We start from the raw sequence: 20,563 nt of genomic DNA on the forward strand, positions 1-20,563 counted from the left end.
GGATTGGTATTTTAGTTTGACATATTTTAAAGGAAAATATTTAAGACGATGCACTACGTCGTGTAGTATTTTAAATTAAGCCGCTATCAATAACAACCCTTACGTAGATGGCGATAAGGTTTAAATTCCCGATTAACACCATCCGCCTGTTTTGTTTTATGCAAGAAAAAAACATGGCCAAAAAGTGCCTTTTATTTTATTTTGTAGATGTTCAGACATAAATTTTTTTTTTCCAATCATTTTATAAATAACTTAATTTTCCACATTATGCAATAAAATTATAACCGAAAATGGGTTCGTTAGTAGGACATTTTGAACTTTAAAGCAGTTTTTATAGGCCTTATACATTATTTTTTTCTGGGCTTATAAAAATACTTATCTTAAAAATACTCGATAATTTTAAAGGCCAAGATGTATTCTACTCGCAGTATTTAATTAAAGCATCTGAAACATTTCTAGATGACCAAATTTTCAAACCAAAAACACATGATTTTGCATTACTACGTATGGCATTGCCTTAAATGGGACGTATGTTTACCATTTTAGAACATACCTAAACTTGCAGATAGAACTATATACAACCAGTTAGGTGACCGATAACAATTTATTGCATAAGGTTCCAACTATATTTCCCTTATACCATTCCAAGATAGAGACACGATGTAATTAAATATTTTACACCTCAAAATCTGAAATTGTTAAATAGATGATGAGAATTCGTCTTTGCAAACTTTGACATCTCAGAGGCGAAGTTAGAATCCTATTCAACTAAAGTGACTAACTAAACTGTGCCTCGTATAAACAATCAGACACAAATGTCAATTGCAAAAGATTCAAAGAGATGAGAACCTAACTAACCTCTTCCGTTCTCACTGCCTTCCCCGCAGGGGTAGGCAGAGAGAAAGGACCGCCAAACAACTCGGTCTTGGCACACACTCCTTGCCTCATTCACATTCATACATCGTCTCATACATACTCTTCTATTGTTCTTACTCTTGACATGGCCCGACTCAAGTATCTGATTCACTTGGTCGTGCCATGTCTTCCTCTGGCGTCCCCGACTTCTGCTACCATTCACATTTGCATCGTATATTCTCCTTACACTCCTTTCTTCGCTCATTCGCTCCACATGCCCAAACCATCTAAGCGTCCCTTTCTTGATCTTACTCATTACGCTTACATCAGCCTTGCACTCTTTGCGGATCTCCACATTCCTCACACGATCATACATGTTAGAACCTTGTAAAATAAATTGAAGCTTTTAAAATACAACACAGATTGTCATACAAGTATCTACAGAAATACAACACAGATGGCTCTGAAAATGTTTTGTTTGTCTGATTTTGATTTTAGAAATTAGCAAAAGAAATGATTTTGCATTCAGTGGTCCAGATTCTTGTCCAACCAAGGTAACGAATAAGTTATACCCGAATTTAAAAAAAAAACCACACACAGCTTTCCTTTTGTCATAGAGCATTGCACACCAATGTACAGAACTCTGTTTGTGCTTGCTAAAAGTAAATGGTTGACAAGTAGGAGTATTTAGGCGGAGTGCGTATTGATTTTGCTTTAGATATTCTAGTCCCGTTAGTGTGGCAAGCGTAGTAGTTGTTTTGTTGGGTACTTTAAACGGCCCGATTAAATATTCAGCGAGCGGCACTCATCAATTTGGATTTATTTTATGCCTCATTTGTGAGCTTTGTGAATAGTTAAATCAACGAATTTTATGTATTTTATATTTATACCAAATGAAAATATAAATACGCCTAAATGTTATAACTAACTAACTCACTAACATTCATACAGATTTAATATATTTTATATTTGTACAAAATGAAAACATATAAATACACCTAAATGTTATAACTAACTAACTCATTAAAATTCATATTGATTTTATGTATTTTATATTTGTACCAAATGAAAATATAAATACGCCTAAATGTTATAACTAACTAACATTCATACAGATTTAATGTATTTTATAAGTGTACCAAATGAAAACATATAAATATATCTAAATGTTATAACTAACTAACTCACTAACATTCATACAGATATTTGGAAAATGTTCATGTTTTTTCAATTTCTGCATTAGATATTAATTTGCGTTATTTTTCAATTTATTTGTTTAAAAAAAATGTATTTTTGCGCCACGTTCCAGAGTGGTAGATACTTTCAGTATCGCCTTGGTGAAAGGCCACCAAAATGTTGCTTGAAATTGCATTAGCCGTTTTTGGTGACCAGATCTGAATAGCCAGGTACTTTCCCGCCTTCGTCTCCCTCGCATCCTTTCCCTCTCTATATACCACGTTCAACCTCACAACATATTTCGGGGATGCCATAGTCTCACTTACTCCATACGGTTGGGAGCAGTTGTTTGATACTCACATACAAAAGATATGTTGTGAACAACAAGAAACTCAAATAATAAATGTAAATATGGTCATGCCGCTTACATCTCCTGTGTAATATATCTTTCTGTTAAATCGGGTTTTTTCACAGAATTTTAACAATCCGTCATGGGCCGGTTGTTTCACAGTATTTGGATAATAGAATTTCACAGAATTTGATATCAACTTTGAAATTTGATGAATTGTTCAAATTCAGTGAAACAACCCGTCCTTTGTTTATAAGGATCAGTGAAATGTTGTACTATTATACCATATTCTCTTTCTAAATTTAATAATCTTACTCTTCTTCTGGTACCCTCTGCTATCAGAGAATGACTATTGACTATCATTAGGACATTCTTCACCACGGAGGCTGTAGTCAGGAACAACTCAGTGGATCTGCACTTGCACCAGTTACGTAGGTTTCGAAGGCATGAAGTCTGGCGTCTTTCTCTGACACATCTAAAATAACTCACTTACGATGTATTTTACACTTAATAATAATGTTACAGTTGATTTTTTTAAGGCGAAGCTTAATGCTAAATCAATATTTTCGATTAACACTTATAATGAATTGGTTTATATAATGAATACCAAAAATATATGCTTTAAATAAATTGAAGCTTTTCTTATCGTTTCCTCGGCGTAGAAGTCAAATAAAAATTTTGGTTACTTAATATAAAACATAAATGTTAACTACTAAGAAATATATTTTTTGAATAAAAATATATGAACGCATAAATGATACAACTTTAAAAAATACAATTTTATGGCTAAAATTATCTGTGACAGTTTCCCTTGATTTACTTTTTTGCCTTCTTACAAAATAGTGTACAAAATAAATAATAACCGATTTTGTGTTTGAAATCAAGCATTTCCAGACTCCGTTTGCCAAGAGATTTTAATGCCTATTACCTATATTCGTGACGATATAAGGCATACCAAGAATTTAAACATTTTTGGCTTATAGCTTCCTCTTAAGTATATTTATTGTAATTTAAAACGGTTGTTGCGAATAACTTAATTGTTTCCAGTCAAAAGATTTCATTAATGCGCTACAAATTTTATCGCTCGGATTCAAAGTCTTTTGATTGACACGAAACCAATTTCCAGGTTAGAGCTTTGCCTGGCTGATCTTATTTACCCCGCGCTACTTTGGAAATCCATTATAAAGCGAGTAGCTAAATGCTTGTAAAGAAGATAAACCGGGGAGAGGGAGGTAAAAGGGGCCAACAGTCTCTAAGGTAAACCGATGCTACGCCTTAGGGAGGGGTGTCACTATATTGTTTTTGCATACATTTCAAACATTAGACATTATTGTTTTAGCATACATTTTCCCGGATCGCTCGGGGGATTTGGTTCGATAGGGGAAGGGACCCACATTAAAAGTTTGCTGCTAAATAGACGGGGATGCTCATTTGGGTTGTTTGAGTTTCCTTGTTTGAAAGCAGTTTGACATTTGGATTCGTTTTCCAACTCGCAATAATCAGAATTTTCAGACTCAGGAGTCAAAATTTCCTTAGTCAGTAGGACTAAGATATTGATAATTTATTAAGATTCTCTTCAAATTGTTGCTAATCCGGTTGAAAACCTGGTTACATAACGTTGCCTTAACGAATAAATTACTAGGTTTCCTGTTAAACTTTTAGTAAAATACGAATATATATAGGTATATCGGAACAAGTCTTAGTAAAAATTCAAATATTTTCTCATTTCGTCATTATAAATTATCAAGTCAGGTGCAGGAACAGGTGTTCGGATATATTAGAAATTTACTAAAAGTTTATCCTGTTTTTCTAATTGTAATTCTTCTTCTTCTCCTTGTAATTCTCATTTTCCTTTGTGTATTATTCCCGGTTTGGGGCAAGTTGTGAGGTTTGTGAAAATGCGGAGGGAATTTTCTGGAAAATAAAATTGTTCAGATTTGGTCATTAAACACAGCTAATGCTATTTCAAGAAACATTTAAATTCTTTATATACATTAACGTAATATTTAATTTTTATCGTTTCTCAAAATATTAATATTTTAAACATATGAAAACTGCATACTGCGGTTTAAAGCCAATGGATTCGCCTAGATTTCACCGCTTTTCCCATATTGTTAGGTTCTATAAATTTAGCACATTATGAAAAGCGATCGCTCAAAACGTTTTTTGCAAATGCCAAAAATCGTTCGAGTGGATAATTGATTTGAATTAACAATCATAAATTATGTAAAATATAAACTTTGATTTATTGAGAGGTCGGAAAAACTCTCCTCAATAAAACATAGCCACGACTAATATTTTTGATTAATTCGGTATTCACCAACATTAAGTAGTTCCAATTGTTTGATTTTGCGATTCATTATATTTTAATAAATTATGAATCAACGGCTAACAGAATTTTTTTGCACGCACCTGATTTCAAACCCACTACCTTTGGGTCTAAATATATTCAGATTTTTAAATTTAAAAAAAATCAAATTTATGAAGCGCGAGTTAAAAAAAACTGCCAATTTTCATAGAGCGCGGCCGCGTTAAAATATTTGCAAAGAGGCGCGGATAAAAACTAACGTACTCACACTTAATGTGTGAACAATTCCGCGAAAATCGAATCAACCCGAAAAAACCGGCCGCAAAATAAACCCAGGCTCCGCCGCAGGCTCCAACCCCGCTAACTGGTCCATAGGCCGCATCATTTGGGATACACTCTGCCTCTACACCGTTCCTCTACACTCTACACTCTTACCCGGAAAGTGATGAAAAAACCTCCACAACTTTCCCGGCCCGCACCCGCATACCGACCAGCCGACCCGGTATCCACTGCTGCTAGCGAGCTTCGCCCATTATATGGCCGGGACTCGCTCCCTCCCATCCCACTGGGTGCGGCGAACCGCCCGCCTGCGCCGGTTAAAACACAATGGTGATTTCCTGAAAAATGTTCATTAGAAAAAACAAAACTGTTACCAAACTATGATTCGTTTCAATGACAATATCAGTGTGAGGCATCGTTTTTTTGCAGTGAAATTAATTACCTAGGGCCCTAGTTGAATAATAAAAAAGGATTTTTGTGTTTTTTTTTTAAAACGTCTTTTATTTTTGCTTAGCTGCCTGTGTTTGATTTTTTTATCTGCCTGCTATATTTTTTAAATACGGCCTATTACACCATTACAATATGTTGTAACGTTGGAGGAAACGGGGAAATTGAGAGGAAGGTTAAGAAATTGGTACCGGGCTAACCAAATCTGGTCATCAAAGATAATTTAAGCAAAGTCCTGGAAAACCAAAAAAATGTCTTTCAGTAGGTCACTTTTATATCTGAAATAACTCATATATTATAATCTATATACTCGCTTACTTCGTGAGCTTTTAATGGGGTTGCCAGCAATTCAATGTTCCTTAACATTAATACCTAATAGCATATAATACCTGTGATGCGTTCTGTATACACAATAAATTTTTTCGCATTCCGCATCTTTTATCTTGATTTATTTCCTTTCCTTTAAACTGGATCTTGTCAACTAAAAATAACACCATTAAAATTATCCAGGTAGTAACTGACAGTCCAACATCTGTGCTTGGATATATGTACCTTATTTGTTAGCTTCTCATTTTTCTCGTGGTACGATCTACATATCTGTACTATGATTATAACAGGAAAATTAGGAAAATCTGTGTTATGGACATTAGGCAACTTTATGCCAAAAACATACTAACATACCTCTTCAAACACAAAACTACTTTTGACAATATCCAAACTGCTCGTGATACTAGAACCAAAGGACATAATTTCTTACAAATCCCTTTCGCTAAAACAACTTTTGGCCAGAGAAATTTTAGATATTTTGCAACAAGGCTATATAATGCTCTCCCACTAGCCATTAGACTGAACGAATTTTTTTTGAAATATAAAACAGACATCAAATCTTGGATCATCAGCCAAGACAGATCCATGATCAAAAATTTTATAAAAATCCCTACATAAGTATGTACTATGCTGATTAACAAATGTATCATTTATTATTATTATTATTATTTATTATTTTCTATCTTTTTCACAATGTCATTTAATGTAATGAAATATTTAATGTATCAAAAAATATGTAAACATTTTTAATGTATCAGATACGTCTGTCTCGACACAGGTTTATCCTAGTGAGACAGACATCGAAAAAAAACCTGTAAAAAAACTTTATATTGATAATAAAAAATAAAAATAAATAAAAAAAAACACATACGCTGAGAGCTGGGAGCAGTATCGGGGGAGCGGTGTAGCGGGGGAGCCGTCAGGCGAATCGTATCGGGCGAGCACATCTCTCATTGCTCATACGCTCTGAGCTAACGGCTCCCGTTCAATTGAGCCGTCGTACGAAAATATTGAGCTGGTATCGTGGCTCTTAGTAAAAAAAGTCGTGATCCATCGCTACTCTGTAAGACTACCAAGACTACAAGCAAGATGACTGTCAAAGTTCGACAAATAAATTAAAAAATATTATTATCTTTCTTAATCTGTGTACTGGCTCTGTTCGATCAGTATCATAAATGGCCTGTATAATACAATCACGTCCCCACTTTATATTAAATTAAAATCAGTTATGACGATAAAACGGTAAAACAGCAAAACAGCACGGATACAACTCATATTGCTATGAGTGAATACAAGAGCCGCCATTAGGCAACCGCACCGGCGTGCTAACCGCAGCGTCCGATGGATAAATAAATAAAACACATTTTCAAATAATATATGTTTGTAGAGGTAGATAAATTAAAATTTCAGTGCGCCTATGTAAAAGACAGGTTCCAAATAAATTCGTATATGCCTCATACAGGCGCGGCGCGCGGGTGTCGACAAACTTTAAAATACTTTGCTAATTCTACCAATTTTACTTTTCTTTTTGTGTTAATAAGTGTACTCTCGTGCCAATTATCTGAAGCCAGTGAGACTGTGGCATCCCCGGAATATGTTGTGAGGTGTAAGGTGTTATATAGGAGGTTGAGAAGAGGAAGGTAGAGAGAGGGGTACCTGGCTATTCAGATATGGTCATTTAAGGCACCGTATCAATTCTGAATGCTGGCCTTAGACCAGGACGATACTGGAAGTATCTTCCACTTTCTAACGTGCGGCAAAAATACTACAAATTATTTTGAATGAGTTAATTGTGAAATACCGCAAAATTGATCTCATGAAATTTAATTATTTTCAAACATAATAATTTTGACATAATCAATCAACATAATTGCATATATACCTTTTATCTACTCGCATGCTCCGGACCACCATAGTGGAATTGCGCGGAAAACCCTTAAGGCGATGCACAATGTCGTGTAATATTTTGAATCGAACCGCTATCAATAACACACCTTACGTAGATAGCGATAAGGCTTAAATTCCCGCTTCACACCATCCACCTGTTTTGATTTATGCAAGAATAAAACACGGCCAAAATGTGCCTTTTATTTTATTTTGTAATGTTCAGGCACAAATATTTAAATGTTTTTCGATCATTTTATATACAAATTAATTTGTCACATAATACAATAAAACCACAACCAAAAATGGGTTCGTAAGTAGGAGATTTCGAACTTTAAAGCAGTTTTCATAGGCCTTATAAATTATTTTTTTCTGGGCTTATAAAAAGACTTATAAAATACTCGATTGTTTCAAAGGCCAGGATGTATTCTACTCGCAGTATTTAATTAAAGCATCTGAAAAATTTTTAGGCCACCAAATTTTCAAACCAAAAACACATGATTTTAAATTACTACGTAGTGCATCGCCTTTCCACTTTTTTGGACTTTTTGGTTTTGAAGTTTGAAGTTGTTAAGTGTCAAAGTTTAGTGACGTTTCAGAGTTATGTTTTATGTTTTTGAACGATTTTTCAGTATAAATATGAATATATTTCTATAATCGTTATATGTTAAATTGTCACTTATTATTTTCTGATTCTATTAGCAGAAAAAATATTTAAATGTTTTGTATTTTGTGTAAAATATTCATGAATATTTTCAGACGTAACTGATTCCTGTTTCAACGCTTTGAGTAAACAACAGTATGTTAAAAATTATTTAAATGATAATATTAACTTTTTTAATTTGATTGTTTAAAAGTAGTCTCCTTATTAATTTGGTATCAAAAACATAAGAATTTATGCACTTTTGAAGTCACACGTCATATTACATCGATTGGTATAACCGTCAAAAACTATAATTCCATATAATTTGAACTAGTCATTTGTAATGTACCTTTCAGTTTTATGTTAATTTTATAACGTAAAACACCTCTGTTGTAAGAATTATTCATATTTTGATAATTTTTTAATTCAATTGATAACAAATTCTTCCTAATTCATAAATATTAAATTGTAATCCAAAACCAATGGTATTCGTTCACTGGTCCATACGGTTTGCAGGGATGAAGCATCACTGCGGTTTTGATAAAATAATGGACGCTGTCCAAAAACTAGTGATCCTTCCCGACTGCCTCCATTCCCCTCCCCCCACCACCCCAACATCCCACCATTTCCCCCCACCATTCCCACCTGATAGCGCGCGACTCCGGGGGGGAGGGTGGGAGGGGGTGGGCGATTGAAATGATGTTATTTTCATTGGAAGCTTTTTACGACTGGCATAAATCTATATTTTTACTTTCAATGAAATGTATACGTCAAACGATAACCAGAAACACACGGCCAATAATGAAGTTGGTAATAATGATTTTATTTGTGGAGTTATATTGATGACAGTATCAAATATGAATAGATTTATTTAAAAAAAACAGTTGTCGTTATTACCTGATTTCGCCGAAGTTTCAGCATTATATTTTTGTTGTGGTTCTTTGATGAACAAATGAAAAACTAACGAAACAATTGCGTCTTGTCTTATTTTTTTCAGTTAGTATTTAAATTTTCCATATTTATGATAAATATCTCGATTCCAACTTCAAGAGTTTTTGCAGCTTCTGCACAAAGTTTTTTTGCTCTTTAATACGCATAATAGTTTCAACTTCCCAAACGGAGTATGTTGTGAGGCTGCAGTGAGAAGGGAGGGGAAGGAGATAGGGACTTGTAAAGTACCTACCTATTCAGAACTAATTCAGTCACCAAAACAAGGCTAATGCCATTCAGGCAACGTTTCGAACCTGAATGGTTTTCTTTCACTAGAGCGACACTGGAAAGTACGAATTAGATTAGTACGAGTACACCACTCTTGATGTGTTTGACCAGTGGCGGCTCGTGACTCTTGGGTGTGATAGAGTGCTTACTTTGAAAATTTTAAATTTATTGATGTTTTTTAGTCCAAAACGGTTTTTTTTTTAAGATTTTCAGAAAATTTCAGTTCGGCAGCGAACTGAACCGATTTCCTGAAAAACTTCATACAAAAAAACGAATTTCCGAAAAAAAAAAGTTTTCGTCTACAATAACATCAATAATGCCATTGGCAGTCTAGTGTACTAAAAGTCACGAGCCGCCACTGTGTTTGACAGGTCTAATTATTTAGTTACAGCAGAATACCTTTCAAGAATTGTAAGAGAAACACACAGATATTCTAGTTTGTATTTTAAAACTATTTGTCGCAATCAACTAATTAACAATCAATCCACATATGTAGGCTTGGGATATGGTAGGTGATTCAATTAGTGTAAAAAAAAATTATTTCAGTGTGATATACATTTATTATATATGTACACAAATATTAATAAACATTCCATTTAATAATGTAATATGAACACAACAACGCGATAATGTCACTATACACTTTGAATAAACAAAGTGACATTATGTTTTATTTTTAACTTTTGTAATCTATATTATACAGTGTTTAAAACTATGTCCAACCATGCTAACATATAATAATTATATATTATAAAACAGAGGATTCATTTAAAGTGTTGGATGAATGAAAAAAAAAAATTGAAAAAGGGAAAAAAAAATAAATATCTCTTCACTTTCTACTTTAACTAGAGTCCAGGACGGAAAATTTCATTTCGGATTAACAGATCATAATTTAAAAAGATTTTTTTTCAGTAATAAAATCCAATCCATATTTTACTTTGATTTCGTTTATTTACAATGATTACTATAAGTACAGGGTGTACCAAAAATGTATACACACTATAATACCTCATTCTTTCTAAACTAAATTCCAGGTACACGATTAAAATAATGCCTTTTATTAATCAGACTAGACTTTGTGGTGGTGATGTCAGAGCCTATCTTCATGAAAATTTGCCGAACAGATGGATTGGGCGAAGAGGTGCCATCGAATAGACCCCGCGATCTTTCTACCTCATGCCACTGGATTTTTTTGTAGGGACTCGTGAAAGATAAGGGTTTTCTGTCAAAACCAGCAACAGTCGATCAATTGATGGTGAAAATTGATAGAAAATGCAACGATATTCCCAATTAAATGATTCGAAACGTTTGGGATTCCATTGCTTCGCGTTATCAGCAAAGTTTGTATAAAATTTCGAATCAATTCGAATATTTACGCTAATCAAAAAAATCTACATCTGTCTTCTTTAATATGTAATACATTTAAACATACACTGTTTTCTGTAATCACGCAAAGTGTGTATACATTTTTTGGGACAACCTGTATTTTACCCAATCATAATAAAATTGTACAACAACTAACTTAGCACTTTTACAAAGTGCAATATAATAATATTTAACTTGAACATTCATGTATTTATTATTTACAAATAGAATGTTATTTTCTAAACGATAAAAATATTTTTGCTTATCTCAAATAATATTATTCACAGAATAAAGAATCAAAATAAGTTTTCACCTTCGTTCATTATAAACAGTTATTTGTGTTATTTGAACAGTCCACAGACTGTTGACTTTGTCTTTGTCGGCGTAACACTTCACCGCATTTATCATAGATTGAAATAACTTCACTGCATTTATCATAGAAATTATATCATTTCTGATCACTTCGTCCTTCAATATGGTCTCCAAACGTCCGAATGTCTTGTCGTAGTATTTCTGTCACCAGATCTCATTCGTCCGCTGGCCGCCAGAGGACTTGATGATCTTTTACTCGAACTTACGCCCGAGGATTCAGTTTCCTTTTTATCAGAAGAACCTTTCTTTTTGCTCAGGTTAATCCCATTCACAGTTGATCCTTTATGAGCTGGAGGCATCTCAGTACGACTGCTGCTTGATTTTATAGTTTCAGTTGGAGTTTCCGTTGTAAGTTCTTCTCGCTTAGTGCTTTCTTGACTTGAATCTTCAACTCTGATAGTATCTGGAGATGCAGAGCTGATCCTAGGGTTTGAAGGCATCAGAGAAGGATGTCTCATCTGAAGCCATGGCCAGTCATACCCACCTTGATACAGCTGGGAGTAAAGCCATTGATTTGGTGGCTGAAGGAGAGGGGTGTTGAGAAATAGTTGAGCAGCTAAAGCATTGTTGAAGAGGTTTCCTTGAGCGTGCCCAGCGTGTTGACCAGAGTTATGAAAGAAGTTGTTTATATCTTGACCTTTATTGTGGAAGAAGTTTGTTAGCTCGTGGTTCTTTTGCATGAAGTCGTGTTTCTTGTTGAGGAAAAGGCTGAGGTCTTCGTTCTTTGATTTGGAGAGGACTGTGGTGAATGCCCCGGGCCTGTCGTCTGGCGGTGGAGTGCCCTTTGAGGAGGCGGTGACAGATATCTCATCGTCCTGGTGTGAAGACTGCTGAGACGAGGAGTTGAGGAGGTCGAGCTGGGGGGAGGCGCGGGGACTGGTGGTGCTATGAGGGTTGCAATTTAGCCCCACCGTATTTAGGGCGTCTGGATGATTCATGTCTGTAAAAAATGTAAAATCAATTAAAAAATGCTTTTAACGACAGCATATCTTCATCAAAATAAATTAACATGTCAAATCACATTATTATCTTTCTTCCTTTGAAAGATTGCAAACAAATATATTTGTATGAGATACTTCAAACCATCCATCAAGGTTGGCAGTACTCACATAATATGATAAAGAAACTGTTAAATATTTATTTTTGTTAATATATGTTTAATTTCTGTTTTTTTTTTGTTAATTTATGTTTAATGTTAATTTTTGTTTAATTTATGCAAATACGCAGAAATTGCTCAAATCATGGCGCAACGAATATCGCCTGGTTAGAAGAAAATCCAGTATTTCTAATAAACAGATAGAAAGGTGTTGTATCTGTATGCCCTTAGTAACGTCATTTTTATCTTACTTTTGATAAAATTGATCAAACTAATCAGATAAAAAAAAACGTCATTGACCTGTCTCGGGCAGGAGTTGAAAGCCCTTATGTGATCAGTTTTTTTTTTCAAATCAATATAAAAGAAACATCTAGGGATCATTCGTTCAGTGTAATACCCACATATCAAATAAAGGCACATAAATAAATTTAAAGCATTTATGTTTAAATACTAACCTCCATGGTGCCCCGCTCTGGGAGCCCCAGGATCCAGGGCGGCGAACACGTAGGGGCTGAAGTGTGACGGGGGCGGCAGGAAGGGGCCCGAGGGTCTGGGCAGCCCGCCCCACTCCCCGATAGGAACGCCCGCTAACTGTTGGGCAATACCTGAAACAATTCAATAAATAACACACATCATTAGTCACTATACAAATAATTCACATTTTTGTTTTATTACTAATAAGTGTTACATATAATTTTATTTTTCTGTACTAGTTCAGTTTACAGTTAAATAAATTGTTTAAAAATATGTGCAAGTAGTACCAAAAATATATCTAATATAATACATGGTAGTCCAGTATAAAGTAATCAGTAACTGTATGTAAATGGTTGTAGTTTTGGAGGAAATATTGGCCCTCCGTGTTGTAGCAATGTTTTGTGAACCTCACTAGGAGAACCTGTGCTGAGGTGTTCGCACTTTTTAGGTAAAGTGTTATTGTATATTATATTAGTAGCAGTTCAAGCACATGGTAATAGTATATAGAATATATAGTCAGAGTAACAATAGTAACAATGACATGTAGTAACATGCGGTGAAAAGAAAAGGAAACGATTCTACGTGAAGTTAAGGTTAAACACGACGCTTGTTATATTTTTCGAGGTCATAGATAGCGTTTATTAATTTATTTTATTGCAAGGTATTGCTTCACAATATTAAGATAAATTAGTTGTTTGCACCCGTACGTACGCATTATGAATATGAATAAATAGTTTTGGTCGTTTAAAAACTATGTGCTTTTGAGAAAGGCATACAAATACAATATTTTACTTATAATTCAATCCAATATTGTATTTGTATGACTTTCTTGAAAGAATTGAGTATTAAAACGGACAAAACTGTTTATTCATATTCATAATGCTTATGTACGGGCGCAAACAAATGTTTGAACACTTAGAATATAACGAGCGCCGCGTTTAACCTAAACTAAATATATTACTGCGAATAGGGTACGAAGTATATTGGCATGTAAGCGTATTGATCAAGAATTATAAACTTTTCGATGGTTTAGACATGTAGACGAAAATGAATTCGAAAATGTGTGTTAGTAGAACATATGGCGTAAAAGTTAAGTTGAAAAGTCGGTTGAAGTGGGATAGGTTAATTCCCTGTGCAGCAAAAACATGTGCGTGATATATGCGTATATTTTATTTTATTAAATAACTGATATCAACATATTTATTTTCAGTACACAACATAATTCCATAATCAGATTTAAAATAACAATTTACCTGTCAAAAAATAAGACAGGACGTTCTATATTTCTTAATTATTGTTGGTTTCACATTTTGGTAAAAGTGTAGCAATCTACTGGGGGACAAACTAATCTGATTGACAGGTTGATATTCAGTGAAATGCGAAGAATATAAAATATTCACAATAATCCCAATCCTTGTGGAAGCCCAGAAAATTACACTGAAATCGGAAAATGGTTCGGGACTGAGATGATTTACCTGCAACAGCCAGCTGCCATCACACATCACGTACGTGCACTTCCATCTAGCGGGGGATAGTCGAAGCTTTGTAACGAGGGTGCCAAATGTGAGGGCGAACTAAATAATACATAAATTAAATTTACTGTTTCAGAAAGGTAGCTGACGTACTTCTGAACCTTACCTACATTTTGCATTGTACTTTAGTTTTTCTTTAATGATAAACTAATGTTTATAAGACAAGGTTTTATGCATAGCATAAAGGAAATCAAATTATTATAAGCAATAATTAGTCCCCTGAAATATCAATACAAATTGATATTTCAGGCGACTATATCTATATCTGCATTTGTTGGTGAAATATTTTGACTTGTCAAATATTATTAAACTTGATGAAAAATAACGTAGTCTATCAAAAATTTAAACAAAAGAAAAACATATTTCAAATGTCCGATTATTATTAAAATAAAATCATGTTTGTGCCTACTTTATCGCTTGGTACCCACAATCAGTTCCAATTTTAAAAATAAAAAATCATTGAACGTTAATGAGTTTACTATAAGAGCGCCGGGAGACGAGATATTTTAGCCGCCTTGTTTTATTTGTCTGAATTATGGAATAGTTTCCAAATGTCTCTCATCTGCGGGTTCCTTAATATAATATTTACTAACATTGATTCTTACCCCTTTAACACTTGAAAATATCCTTAAAAAATGACAATGATTGGAAGTCGCGTTAAATGGAAGATGCTCTGAGGAACTAGCGTCATTGATCCCTTCGGCACCGGTGGGTAGTCGGGATACACGCCAAACGCGCGCCCAACATTTGTACACAGTTGACATTTGTCACATGAGAACGGGTCGCTTCTACGATTCATTCTTAAGTTCAACAGATCGGCTGTGGAACGAACTGCCGGCCTCTGTGTTTCCTCCCTCCTACAACATGGGACTCTTCAAGACCCATGTTCACTCCTTCCTCTCCACAAAAAGATCCTCCACACAGCATCCCCAAAGATGACATAGGCCCTGAGGGAAATTATTTTCTTCAAGGCCTCCTGTGTGGAGTTAATATAAAAAAAAATAACAATCTCTTAAAGTGTAGGTACGTATGTATTGCTAACCTCCTTCGATTATTGAAACTACTTTCATTTCATTAATGAAGCATATTGTCCCACCTTTTCTGAATCATTAAGCCTTTTATCTTACCCCTCTCTAATCTATTACCTTCCCCCCGCCCTTCGCCTGCCCCTCTCCAGGCAGCTGATAACGAGTAGGAAGCCATTCTTACCCTTTTACTTACCAGCTTTAGTACTTCAACCCCAACACTTGCCACTCTTTAAGGGCCCTGGTAACAATCGACAAAATCTCAAATAATGAAATACATTACCGACCCCCTTAATAACTTTTCGAGTTCATCGCTTTTCCTCTCTTCCTTAATATCACTTCGAAGTTCGTATTTGAGATTATTTGTTACTTTCAATGAAAACCTTAATGGGTCATACAAAATGTTTCCTTTGTAAATTCTTGTTTATAAAGTATTATTAAAAACATTCTTGATTGTATTAGAAATAACATAGAAGCCATGATAAAACCAAACAAATCAATGTTCTTCCTTTCTGTTCAGCATCCAATAAACTTTTTTATAATCTGTTTTTTAAATTATTTTTTCTTATTTTTATGTAACGTACCTAAACAATAGGGTATTTTCTAATGAGATTAATATGAGATTTTCTATATTTTTTAAAATGTGCCTTTTTCGATTTGCCTCGAAAACGACATGATGGTTTTTATTCGTGAAATCGGTGACGTTGATGTCACGGTGGACGAAGTGGGTGACGTCCGTTTTACCAGACATTCGCGTTTTCTATGTCATGATGACGTTGTAGCCACTTGGAACTAATAATAGTGATAAGTAATTTAATAGTGATTTTTAGACTCGCAGACGATCAATATCAGTTGTCAGTTTCTACATAGATCTACGACTTTGATGTGATTGACAATTGCGAATTGTTTGTTTACTAAGGCAATTAAAGCAAATGACAATATTTGAGACTTCACATTGACAGTGTATTTGATTGAGCGCATAGACGCCACAGACAATCGTTTGTGAATCACAAATGATTGTTTCGCTGTGCGATTGACAATCGGTCATCCAATTACTTTATCTTTACACGGATAAAAAATACTATTGCTAATTTATTAAGAATCTCTTCAAATTATTGGTAATTCAAATGGAAAGTAATTGGAATGTTTCATAATGTCCGTTGTAATGCGAAAACATTCGGATTTTCATGAACATGTTTTCCGACATCATGATTATGTATTCGTAATTTACGGAAAGTTTAACAGGAAACCTGTTAATTTATTGGTAAGGCCTGTAATCCCATTTTTAATTGCAATTACCAATAATTTAAAAGAGCTTTAAAAAAATTGCAATAATCATTTTCTCCGTGTAAAAGGAATTCAATTTCATTGCGGAACAAGATATGTTTTTATTTATTTATTAAGTGTCGGGAAATTGACAGCTTACATTTTTTCAGTTTTTTGATGTGTAGTTAATTATGGATTTCTTTTTCTACGAATCTTCATCTAATTATGTCCAGAGTTATGGCAGTAAAAATCTAAAGATTATCAATGTATTCGCACACTTTAGGTTATGTTTCCGCAGACGTCCATAAAGCAACAGGAATGAAAAAATTAACGGATCGATTGAAGTTCTGTCAATCGCACTTCAATATACATTGTCAATTATATGGTTTATTCAATGTGTATTCAATGCACATTTTCAAATAAATGATATTATCCAATGTGTACTCAATGCACATTGTCAATTAAATGATATTATCCAATGTGTATTTAATGCACATTGTCAAATATATGATATTATTCTTGTGTATTCAGTGCACTGCACATTACCAATTAAATGTGTATTTAATCCACATTGTCAATACATGATATTATTAAATATGTATTCAATGCACGTTGTCAATATATGATATTATTAAATGGACAATATCAATTATATGATATTATTCAATGTGTACTCGATGCACAAGGTTAATCATGATATTATTCAATGCACTATGTCAATACATGATATTATTATTATTCAATGTGTATTTAATGCACAATATCAATACTTGATATTATTCAATGTGTATTTAATGCACAATGTCAATATCTAGATACCAAAATTTGTTGTTCCTACTTATTCATAAAAATAAGTAGGAACTCATTTCAGATGTATGTAAAGGCAATGGGGCCCCGCTGGCGAGTACATGTCATATACCATGTTGGACGGTTTCGGCAGGAGAAACAAAAATTCTAATGTTAAAAATTAATTTTAGTATAATCTTGATATATATTAAAAAACATACCCTTAATTTAGTTAGACCGTTTATAGATTAAAAAATTGTACTGGAATTCCATAATGAAGAATAAAAATATTCTCCATACAAAATGCCCCGCTGAATATTGAAGGGTATCCTTCAGAGTACTTATTCAATGTGTATTTAATGCACAATGTCAATACATGATATTATTCAATGTGTATTTAATGCACAATGTCAATACATGATATTATTCAATGTGTATTTAATGCACAATGTCAATACATGATATTATTCAATGTGTATTTAATGCACAATGTCAATACATGATATTATTCAATGTGTATTTAATGCACAATGTCAATACATAATATTATTCAATGTGTATTTAATACACAATGTCAATACATGATATTATTTAATGTGTATTTAATGCACAATGTCAATACATGATATTATTCAATGTCAATTATATGATCGCTCAGGTCTACTTTGTGCAACATTTTTCTTTTCTTTCCTCTTTCTAAGCTGTACATCAATACATAAATAATCTTATAAAAAGGCAACGCATTTAACGTAAGATTTTGAAGGAAAACATTTCATCCACAGCTCGTTAAATTATTTCAGTGAGCATTTGGTACCTGGGTATTAATGCCTTGAACAAATTTAGAATTTCGGTGAGTAACTATTATAGGCGTACCGAGTCATTAATTTAACGGCAATATTAGGCGTAAGATTTATTTCTACAAATAAAGCCACGAGGAGAGAGAAGAGTATGTAGATGTAGGAAAGAGTAGGAACAGAGACGGAGACCTAGTTAACCCCTGGTTAACTTAATCCTAGAAATTATTTCAGTGCCCCGCGCCCGCGGCATTAATCATAGTCTGCTTTAAGACTGAGCATAATCACCTCTCACCCTTTTAACAACTAGAATTAAGCAAGATCCCGTTGTTGGGTGGTGGGTTGTGGGTGGTGCACCCCCCACCTACACTTTACCCCCGAGCAACCCTTTTAACCTATAGCCCCCGGCTTAAGCATGCTTATAGCCACCCCCAGCATCGCCACCTTCTGCTACCCGCGCTGTCGGTTGGAACAAATTATAATTTGTTGGTAAAGTGATAATTTCTGCTTAACACAAATTAATAAGTTGATTTTTATCAAAATTATGTAGAAATCGCTTATACTAGGCTAAATGAAAAAAAATGCAAGGGTTATATTGGATATAATGGAAAGGTGCAAAATTTGAAAGCTTTGTAACAACATAGTGATATGATATATTATTTATTATGAATTTAAAAAATGCTTTATATTTCACTAAAACTGTTAATTTTCTGCGTGATGTAATCATAAAAAGATTTTCATTTAATTTTCGCAATAAATATGAAATATGATTGTCTTTGATAAAACAAGGACAAAGCCAATAACAGCCCTGTTAGCGGACAGGGTGGTATCGGGAGATCGGGGAGATTGGGGGACTGTGGGGGGGTGGCGGCCGCCCGTTTCCGCTGCCCCTTGGTTGATTTCCTCTTCCGCCCCTGCCCCCTTTGCACCCGCCGCGCCAGGCGGGACACTATTTTTAAATGCCTCGAGATTCCCAGCGCGTCCCATTTCCCGCCAAGAAAAAGAGATTTTTTTTTATCCGGCGGGAGCTTCCGTCCCGAGTGTCAAGTGACGCGGATTTGGGGGATTTCTCCAAGTTACGCCAGATATTCGAATTTCGAACGGAGATGCCCCGAAAAAATAACAGTGGAGATTAAGCCGCTCGTCTTAGCGGGCTTTGTCTCAGTAAGGAGGATTGGTAATTTTCTAAATCTTTTTTCCCCCACTCTCCCGCCTTTTTTAATAGCGGAAGGGGTTGACTCTAAAAAATTGCGAGGGTTAAAGAAACATTGTAAAGCGCTCTAAGAAATTGTGTTCGGATCTCCGGTAAGTTCCGTGATAATCCTTTCATCGCTGGGGAAAAAAGGATTTAAAAAGGCGAATTGGACGAACATAATTTCGGGGAATTCAATTGAGCTGAAACTAAGAAGAGATTACAGGTTCGACAGGGGAATTAGTTTTTTTAAATACAGAAGATTTACTGCTATTAGGTACATGTATTCATATATTTTTGGTCCAACAAAAAAAAAATTTTATCAACTTCGCTCGTTGGGTGTAGATACAATGTACGTGTATCAATGTAAAAAAATATACGTTAAACCAACTTCTTCGTGAAAAAGCTTCATAAATCTATACTGAAAGCTTTATCGAATAGCATTTTGTATGAGATGAACCGAATTAAAAGATAAGGCGACAGTTCTGACCCATAAAACTTGCAAGACGATACACCCCCTCCCTTTTATCCCCCAACTCCCTCCCGCCCTTGACGGCCGCCGGCGCCACCAGTGTGAAAGACACCTAACTAATGACACCTTTCCTGCTACAAATTGTTACGCTCCAAAGGCCGGGCCACCTATACCTATACTCCGTGTTATTATATATGGAGTGAATAAGGGCGAACTAGAACACAAACACTGCCACACTCTGGGCTCGTGTGAGTGTGTGTGTTTGTATAGGGGAGGGGGGTCCCCGCTGAGGAACTAACGACTCATACGTACCAAGAACCTAACTAGACGTGCGTGTACGGTGTACAGTCGACAAACTTCAGTGAAATTAATGTATTTTCTAAGAGTGTAAAATTGCGAAAATAATCTTCAACTAATAACATCCAACAGGACATTACTTTCGGTATGTTTATCTGACGTGTTGTCAACTTCAAAAATGGTAAAACTTATAAATAAACACGTAATTATTTACATGGCCATACACGTAACGGTTAAACCAAAGATATTAGAAGAACGAGATGTGCTATGAGCAGTTCATACTGTGTGGAATTGTTTTGCCAAGTGTCGCCGGTTTTGTTCACCAATGCTACTGCACACCTTCGCTTACGCTAAGGTATCCGCACTAATACATAGAACAGATTTCTGTGCGTACACGTCCCGATAG

The 20,563-nt window shown here is 34.7% G+C and overlaps 1 protein-coding gene across 1 annotated transcript in view; it reads right to left on the bottom strand.

The window, feature by feature from the left end:
• Positions 1-11,321: 11,321 nt before the first annotated feature.
• The window catches only part of RunxB (RUNX family transcription factor Runt related B), a 46,284-nt gene continuing 37,042 nt past the window's right edge, over positions 11,322-20,563 (bottom strand). Inside the window, exons 4-6 of the mRNA XM_089631031.1 lie at positions 12,775-12,924; positions 11,930-12,163; positions 11,322-11,818 (exon numbers count right to left, since the gene is read on the bottom strand). Of these exons, the coding sequence (XP_089487157.1) occupies positions 11,322-11,818; positions 11,930-12,163; positions 12,775-12,924 (881 nt within the window). The remainder of the gene's footprint in view (positions 11,819-11,929; positions 12,164-12,774; positions 12,925-20,563) is intronic.

The sequence above is a fragment of the Hesperophylax consimilis genome, chromosome 1, assembly GCF_061612785.1.
Source record: "Hesperophylax consimilis isolate HC1 chromosome 1, BYU_Hcon_1.0, whole genome shotgun sequence".
Classification (NCBI taxonomy): Eukaryota; Metazoa; Arthropoda; class Insecta; order Trichoptera; family Limnephilidae; genus Hesperophylax; species Hesperophylax consimilis.